Source organism: Chrysochloris asiatica, unplaced genomic scaffold (genome assembly GCF_000296735.1).
Source record: "Chrysochloris asiatica unplaced genomic scaffold, ChrAsi1.0 scaffold00380, whole genome shotgun sequence".
Taxonomy (NCBI): domain Eukaryota; kingdom Metazoa; phylum Chordata; class Mammalia; order Afrosoricida; family Chrysochloridae; genus Chrysochloris; species Chrysochloris asiatica.
The window spans coordinates 33,933-42,550 of NW_006408898.1; the positions used below are offsets into that span (position 1 = coordinate 33,933).

Genomic DNA, 8,618 nt, shown 5'->3' on the forward strand with positions numbered 1-8,618 from the left:
AAATGCCTTCTTTAGACAGCGTAAGACACCTGGACCTCACCAGATGGCATACATAGAAATCAAATTGTCTACATCTGTGGAAACAGGCAATGGAAAAGCTCCATATCATCAGTGAAAACAAGGCCAGGGACAGACTGTGGAACAGACCATCAATTACTCATATGCAAATTCAAATTGAAGCTGAAGAAAATAAAAACAAGTCCACAAGAGCGAAAATATGCCTTTGAATATTCCATACTTTACAAAGGGTTAAATCAAAAGGCCTGTTTATTTCTGGTCAAATTCTAACTCTCTTCTAGAAATAAAGTCATGCAGAAAGTCCAGTTTGTAAAGCAGAGGGGCAGGAAAACCAGCCCTCACAGCTTCTTTTTGAGGAATTATCTATTTCCAGGGCTTCTGGAAATCATCTGTGGAACACTCTTTGGAAAACTGCAATGTAAATCAACGTTCACCTTGAACAAATGCAAACAGACCTCAAGGAGCGAGGTGACTTAGTCAAAATCACACAGTAGGCTCATTGGCCAGCTGGGACCTGACCCCCAACACTCCTGAGCCCAAAACCAGAGTTCAGTGAAACCTGGACAGGAGGCAGGACAGCACGTTTCACTTTCTGACTCTGTTAGCCAAGATGCTTGATAGGACATCATGCTACAGTCCCACAGTTCCACCACATGGACTCCACTCAACATTTCTACTGCTTGGAGTCCTGGTGTGGTATTATAGGATAAGCACTGGGCCAGTTGTTCCTCAGAAACCATATACAGTGTTGCTGTGAGTTGGAATAACCCAGCAGTGCTTAATAACAACAGCAAGCTCATGACTGCTGTGATACTCCCTTCCCTCACACCTCACACATATGAGGCTTTTAATCTTCTAGACATTTTAAAGTTGTGAAATACAGCACATGTACAGAAAACTACCTGACCACATCCATGCTAGGAAGTAGAATGCTGCCTGGTCTCTAAAAGCATTGGTGTTCTTGATTGACCCTCTGTTATGGATTGAACTGTATCCTCCCAAAAAATGTGTTGGAATCCCATCCCCTATACCTGTAGATGTAGTCTCATTTGGGAATAGGGATTTGTGTCATGTTAATGAGATCGTATTAGCGTAAGGTGTGTCTTAAACCAACAACTTTTAAGATATAAAAGATTCAGTTCGACAAAGAGAAAAGCAAGCCACATGGGGAATGGATAGATGCTTCATAGGTATCTCCAAAGAATGCTGAGAAGAATGTTACAGAATCGGAGTAAAGGATTTCCCCCAGAACATGCAGAGAGAACCTCCTCATAGACAGGTGCCTGCATTCAGCCTCCTAGCCTCTTACACTGTGAGAAAATAAACTGTTCATTAAAGCCACTCATTTGTAGTATTTCTGTTAGAGTATCACTTGATAACTAAGATAGCCTCCCTTCTCCCAACAGTCAACCATTACCCCAACTTTCAGGAAGAACATGCCCTTACTTCTCTTTTGGTTTGTGCCACCTGTCTATGTACTCCTCCCCAGAACAGTTCCATGTTGCCTATTGTGAGCTTTACATGAATCAAAGCATACTGCATGTACGCTCTGTGCTTCTCTCCCCCCACCTCATTTTGATTGAGTTATTGTTTCACTGGGTGTCTCTGGCTGTGACTCATTTTCTTTGCTGTCAAGTGTTCCTTTATATAAACATATACATTTATATGTTGATTCTTCTAATAATGGGTGTTTGGGGGTGTTCCCAGATGTGGACTATGGTGAACAAAGCTGTTTCATTTATATTTGTCAGGAACTCCATACTCACATTATCGAGGGACAGTGAGGTCTGAGCAGGAAAAGGAGGACAGGACTTCTGGTTCATCATCTCTCCAGACCTCTGTGTCCCAGACCCAGTAAAGCCATGGACACTGCCAACCAAGTAGGTGAACTTTCAAGTTTTTATTGTAAAACAGAAAACTTCCACTCAACTCATGCAGTACACTTACACAGAACACCAATTAAAGACCAGGCTGTATGCTTGACCCTGCAGAACCTCAGATAAATGAGGCATGCTATTTGTCTTCAGGAGCCCACAGACTGAAGGGGGAAACAGAGGGACAAGTGTCAGGAAGAGTGCTAAAATGGTTAAGGAGCTACTCAATTCTCCTGGGACTTCAGACAGTGGATCCTAGGGGAGCCACATTTGTTCTGGGCTTGGGGAGTTAGTGAAGTTTAGCAGGCAGAGACCTGGAAAAGAAAGCATTCCTGCAGCTGCAAAGGCCCCTAGAGGTTGTACTGTTCAGAGTCCTGAATGGCAGGCCCAGACTTACAGGAACATTTTGGAAATTAAAAAACTAAAATAAAATTAGGAGACCAGCATAGTATGCTCATTTTTAATGTTCATTTATGGCATTACAAAAATAAATGAGAGAAAACAGACAATAAAGACTATCTCTACTTTTGCTATCATTTCACAAAATACAATGACATGTTAATCCTTCAGTGACATAGCTTTCCAGAAAGGACATAAGCTCCAAATAAATAATTCTCCTTCCTAGTAAATAAAGATGCTTTCATAAAATTTACCATTAAGACCTCAATTTCCATTTTATCATCTCAGTCACTACAATCAAGTCAATTCCAACTCATAGCAACACTGTCAGTCAGAGTGGAACTACTCCAAGGGTCTCTGATACATAGAACCTTTCATCCTGGGCTAGCGTTTACTTACAAACAGGGCATGGGAGCCAGTTGGTGGGATGAGAAAGTGGCATGATGCATCTAGAGCATGGACACATGGTGGGTGAGATGGAGATGTTAGGAGGAGAGCAGGGGCTCCCAGGCTGGGAAGATGGATGGAGCTCTCATGAGGAAGTTAGGGTTTTATCCTGGACACTGAAGGACTTGCACAGAGGAGTGTTATGATCTTATTTACATTTTGGAGAGACTATTCTGTGGGGAGTATGGAGGCTGAGTTAGCTAAGGAGGCTGGAGATAGAGTCCTGGTACCAGGGTTCTGTACCTCCTTCCAAGGGTAAGCTCTGCCTCAAGACCACCAAGAGACCCCAGGCAGGGATGGAGAGGAAGCCCCCCTAGTCATCCATGGAGTGGAGTGAAGAGGTATGGCTAGCACTGTGGTTCCATTTGGAAGTAAAACTGGGTGACCTTGGTAGCATCTCTGGGCTTGTTAGTGAGGCTGACTGGCATATCCCCTTCAGATTCTGTGCAGAGGAACCAGCCAGGGTTGTCGGCTGACTCGAAACTGGTGGTAGAGCCATTTTGTGAGTGGATGAAGGTGAAGCGCTTGGCCTGCTCCTTGTTCTTGCCCATGTCAGTGATGTCAACTTCCTAGAAGCCAAGACATGAGAAGGTGAGAACTGTCCTATGTACTCCACTTTCCACTAGAGAAGTACTGACTAAAACGTCACTAGCAGGAAACCATGTGCCCTCGTATCCATATCCCAGGATAGCAATGACACAAAAAGCTGTCCATTGCCACATCTTGACTTTGGAAGTTTGGCCACTGTGGCCATGTGCTAATCAGCTTGGTAAACATCTGACAACATCAACAGAGGCTAAGGCCTATGGAGGCTGCTGCTTTGTCAGGATCTGCACTTCAGAGGACAAGGACTGGGTGAAGGATGTGGACAGAATACTGCAGCTATTTGATGTGTTACATACAATTCTCTGGTCACCTCCACTCCACACAGTGAAGGCTGACACCCTCTAAAAAAGTGTCCCTGTCCACTGGAGGAGGAGAGTGGCAGTGCTACCATGTGGGTACTCAGATCTGGGTTAGAATCTAGAACAATAAGCCACTGAGATGAAGTCATCTTTCCCCAGAGCTGGATAGCCACTACTATTGCATGGGATTAAGGAACACAGGACCCTGAACTGGAAACAAACTAATTTTGAACAGATAAGAATTGGAAGAGAATGGTCCTGAGCTTAGGTTTGCCAGAAGAGTGTAAGGTTTTCCAGATGAGGTAGGATGGGAGAGGTGGGCAGGTCAAGAACACTGAGGACAGTGATTCAGGTTCCATGGTAGAATGTTACATTGGTGACTCCCAGTGAACCAAGTTTTCCACTGTTCACTCCCAGTGTACTCCCCTCCCTTATTGACTTTAGATTTAATCATTGCCAGCATCCATTAGCAGGACATTAGCAGTGAAATGCAAGCATAGGTTTAATAAGCATGTGCACAGTAAGGCTTGTCCTTTTGGAATGCCGCCATGTTATAAGGAAGCTCAGAGTGACTACTGAACAATGAGAAGCCATGTGGACAGCAAGCCTGGAAGATGAGAGGCATCTTGTACACTCCAGCCCCAGTCAACAACCTGATCAATACAGTCACAGGAGTTTAGCTCTGAACTACATAGGCGCATGGGAGTATCTACTATGTGACACAGAAATTCCCAGGTATTCCTAGTCCACTCACAGAATAATGAGGAAAATGAAACTAGGGTTGTTTTGACTTACTGGGTTTCTGTGGTGGTCTAAAATCTAAAACAGGTCCTTACCTCCAACTGGAGTCTGATCTTATCACCAGACTTGACACAGGACAGCCACAGTTTCCCTCCATGGATTCCCAGGAATGCATTATTTGATTCAGTGAGCATCACTTCTATCTTCTCTGGGAAAGAGCAGAGGGAACACTTAGGTTATATAGAGAAGAAAAGTGTGAGATGTGAATATGTGGAAGCCTGGTCCCTCCCTGGGTCAACTTTCTATCTCCCCATTTAAAACCCCAATGACAGAAGGATGGTGAAGTCCTATTTTCTGGTTTAAACCCAAATTGAAGATCAAACCCAGCAGATTATCTTAATTATTCCTCTAGTATAATCTCCTAGATTCTGTTGCACATAGTTTCTGTCCTTTCCTCACTCTCCCCAGAATATCTGTGGTCCAGGGAAGCACATGTGTTGCCCATGTTGCTGTTATTGGTAGTTATCACAGAGTCGGTTCCGACTCATAGTGACTTTATGCACAACAGAGTGAAACTCTGCCTAGTCCTGTGCCAGCCTCACAATCGTTAAGCTTGATCCCATTGCTGTTGCCACTGTGTCAGTCCATCTTAATGGGAATCTTCCTCTTTTTCACTGACCCTCCACTTTATCAAGCATGATCTCCTCCTCCTGGGACTTGTCCCTCCTGATAATCTGTCTGAAGCATGAGAGATGAAGTTTTGCCATCCTGGCTTCTAATGAGAATTTTGGCTCTATTCCTTCCAACACAGATTTTTTGGTTCTTCTAGCAGTCCATGGTGCTTTTAATATTCTTCTCCAACACCATACCTCAAATGCATCAATTCTTCTATAATCTTCCTCATTCATTGTCCAACTGTCACATGCATATGAGGTTATCGAAAATACCATGGCTTGGGTTAGGTGTACCTCAGTCCTCAAACTGACATCTTTGGTCTTGAATACTTTAAAAAGGCAGCACATTTGCTTCTTGGGCAAGGAAAATAGCACACAATCTTGAGTGTACCTTCTTGAGTGGATCTGGGGGTTTGGCTTTTGGGAGGCGATGGGGACTCCCGGTGACTTTGAATCTGCCATCTCCCCTCAGTGGTCTCCATGCCTTCATGTGGCAGAAAATTCTTAGCTTCTCTGTGCTTCAGAGTGTCTCATTAGAAGAATTATAAGAAGGGCAGGAAAGGTAGGTCTTGCTCTTTTACAAAGTCAGACAAGAAGAGGGTACAAGGGGTGGGAGGATAAAGAAATGAAGACAACTCCATACTGTATTACCAAGTCAGACACCGGGGACATGATGACATCCTAGGATGCCACACTGCAGTAATCTCAGGTCACGTCACCCCACTGCACTCATTTCGCTAAAGGGACAACCAGGAATGGAATAAGCAAAGCTTGTCCAAGTCCAGCCAGTTGATGTAGAGCATGGGCCAGAGCACCACTGAATGTGGTATGCACAAATGAACATAATCCTGTCTCACATATGATGTACTTGTATTAACTTGGGGTTGGACTGGGATTTGAACTGTGCAGGAGAATGGGAACAATGTAAGGGTAAATTTTATCTTCTGGTCTCTGACCTCTCCCAGATGTGGCCTTGGGACCACTGGTGCCTGTAGATGGAGGCTCTTGACCTAGACTCTACCCTGCCCCTATCCTCCTGAGCTCATGTTCACCCTCCAGGGTTCAGACATCACAGACTCCAAAGTCAGTACAAGGACCCACCAGGGCATCAACATTGCATCTAAGATTTGTGGGGCAGCCACAATACTGCAGGCCCCAGAGCAAAGTGACCTGATGCCAACATAGTAGCAGCTTTCCCAGCAACCACTTACCTTCTAATTTAGCATTTGCTGCTTGTAAGTATCCAGCAACAAGTTGGTTGTTACTCACATAGAAGACCTTCTGGTTAACATCCCAGATCCTGAAAAACAAAAAGACCCAGATCTAGCTGTAGTGGACAGCTGCTATATGTGGCATTGTAGGATAAACTAACTGCAAAATTGGCACTTCAAACCCATCAGTCACTCCTTGGAAACCCTATACCTATATTATATATAGGGTTGCTATGAGTCGGCACCAACTCGATGGTGCTTAACAGAAATAATGCCTTGCTAGAGACTTCAGGACAGAGTGAGCATTGCATAGCAACCAAATGTCTTGACAGTAGTAGGAAACAATGGTACCTCTACTCAAAGATGGCAGCCAATGCCATGGCTTTGAAAGTGTGTCACTCTACACAGTGCTGGCAATACTCCAGTCTGCCACATCAGGCTCTTGAAAGGGCTCACTATGTGTCTTCCATGTCACCCATGCCAGGACTTCAACCTGTATGTTTTTCTATTTCATTATTGTTCCTCTTTACCCCCTCCCCCCCCCCAAAAAAAATGGGGGTCTGTTCCGATTTCTCTTTGTCGAACATGACTAAAATAGTTCAAACCAAATCAAAGGCTTAGATAAAACCTTATGAAGCAGCAGTTCCCCAGAGCTGAGCCATGTGAGGAAAGGACTAGGGGCTTGTCCAAGCACACATGCACGCATACTCACTCCCTCACAGGAACCTGGCCTACAGCCTTGGGCAGAGAGATGCAGAGAAAGAGGGTGCCGTCATTCCTGGGGGCCATAACTTCACTCCTGGAATGTCACAGGGCAGGAGGACAGGCAGCAACCAGTAGTCTCTTCTTCATCTACACCACTACCTAGCCATTCTACAACACTCTTGGTGATGTCTGACTAGACTCTGAACAAGTTTTAAAATCACAGTAGACAAATATAAACTTGGTGAAGGGGAAGGAAAAATAAAACACGTGTCAAAAAAAAAAACCAGAAAGAAAACAGCCATTGAGAACTCTACGGAGCACATACATGGACTCATAATAAGTTGGAGTTAATTTGATAACTGGTATGTTTTTTAATTAGTGGTCAAGAAAAACAAATCATAGTAGTTTTCAGGCACTGTTCACTTCACAGACATCGTATACTTTTATCTGTATATTTAGTCTCACAAAAGCCCTGTAAGACAGCCAGAGGTCATCACGAGCCCTGTTTCAAAGATGGGGAACCTGAGGCCCCAGGTGAGTGGAATGCGCTGGTTCAACATCAGACAGGCATCGTTTGAAAATCTTTCTGGCATGTTCGGCTATGGGCAGTCATGTATCTGCCCACTGTAGCTCTCTCTGCTTCTTCAGCCAGCATACTCTGTCCGACCTAAGTCCTGATTACTTACTGAGTTGTCAAAGTCCTTGGAAGGTAAGCAAAGCTTCCAGTGAACTTTATGCCACTCAGATATTTCGAAAGACAAGACATAAAGACTTATGTGGCAGCCTCTTCCTAGAATCATAGCCCGCCCCTTTTCTAGCCCCAAACCCGATCTCAGACTGTGCCGAGCCCGGTGGCCAGGAAGAGTTGTAGAAGGTCCCCATTTGCTGCTCCTCCGCTCCCACATCCTTGGGGTCCACCTCACCTGAAAGTTCTCATCTTGCAGAGTCTTCTTCGAGTGGGGCCACAGGCAGCCTCTGAATGGAACAGGAGAAAGATCAGAGAGATTAGGTGGCTGAGGGAACACCTGAACATTTCCATCCTGTGGCCACGATGAGACAAAGGTAGACTGCCATGTCGGCCCCAGAGGAGCGGCTTATAAAGAAGGTGTCGCTCACCCAAACCAGGATGCTGCCACTGCTCTGCGAAATGGAAATGTAAATTTCCGAAAATAGAAACCCTCACGGCTACCACTTTCAACTGGCTGAATGTTGAAATAGCTGTGTCGTAACTGATTCCCTCCCTTCCCCCCTGAGCAATTTCCCCCAAATTGAGATTTCTATTTCCCCATCACTAAGTTCCTGGGAAGAAGAGCACAATAAAAACTAAGGCTACCTCCTCACTCCACTGGTTGACAGATACCCTCCAACTGTTGCTTAATTAATTTTTTTTTTTTTTTAACAAGAGAGTACAATTGAGCATAAATGACTCCCTTTTGTAGTAAATCCAAGTAGTAATAGGGCTCCATTGTCCATGGAACACTGTCATGTTACTTTATGTTCTTTGAAGTGTTCTGCATTATGGTACTGCAGTTAAAACCCAAACCCAAACCCAAATCCAATGGTGTCGGTTGGATTCCAACTCATAGCAACCTTTTAGGAGAGAGAATTGCCCTATAAGGTGTCCAAGGTTGTAAATCTTTACAG

General features: G+C 44.5%; 1 protein-coding gene across 1 annotated transcript; it reads right to left on the reverse strand.

Annotated features, from left to right (window-relative positions):
- Positions 1-3,085: 3,085 nt before the first annotated feature.
- Positions 3,086-8,013, reverse strand: IL1RN (interleukin 1 receptor antagonist). Its single transcript, XM_006876452.1, has 4 exons — positions 7,898-8,013; positions 6,270-6,358; positions 4,480-4,592; positions 3,086-3,307 (listed from the first exon to the last, which is right to left on the reverse strand). Exons 1-4 carry the CDS (start codon positions 8,011-8,013, stop codon positions 3,086-3,088), a joined length of 540 nt encoding a protein of 179 aa, XP_006876514.1.
- Between the last annotated feature and the right edge of the window lie 605 nt (positions 8,014-8,618).

What these genes read in the sequence shown, in the direction of transcription:
- IL1RN (XM_006876452.1), bottom strand. Translation starts at nt 8,013, where the DNA reads ATGGAAATGTTCAGGTGTTCCCTCAGCCACCTAATCTCTCTGATCTTT. An exon ending in TGCAAGATGAGAACTTTCAG is followed by an intron (nt 6,359 to 7,897) that starts GTGAGGTGGACC and finishes TTTGTTTTTCAG; the next exon opens with GATCTGGGATGTTAACCAGA. An exon ending in AGCAAATGCTAAATTAGAAG is followed by an intron (nt 4,593 to 6,269) that starts GTAAGTGGTTGC and finishes GCTCTTTCCCAG; the next exon opens with AGAAGATAGAAGTGATGCTC.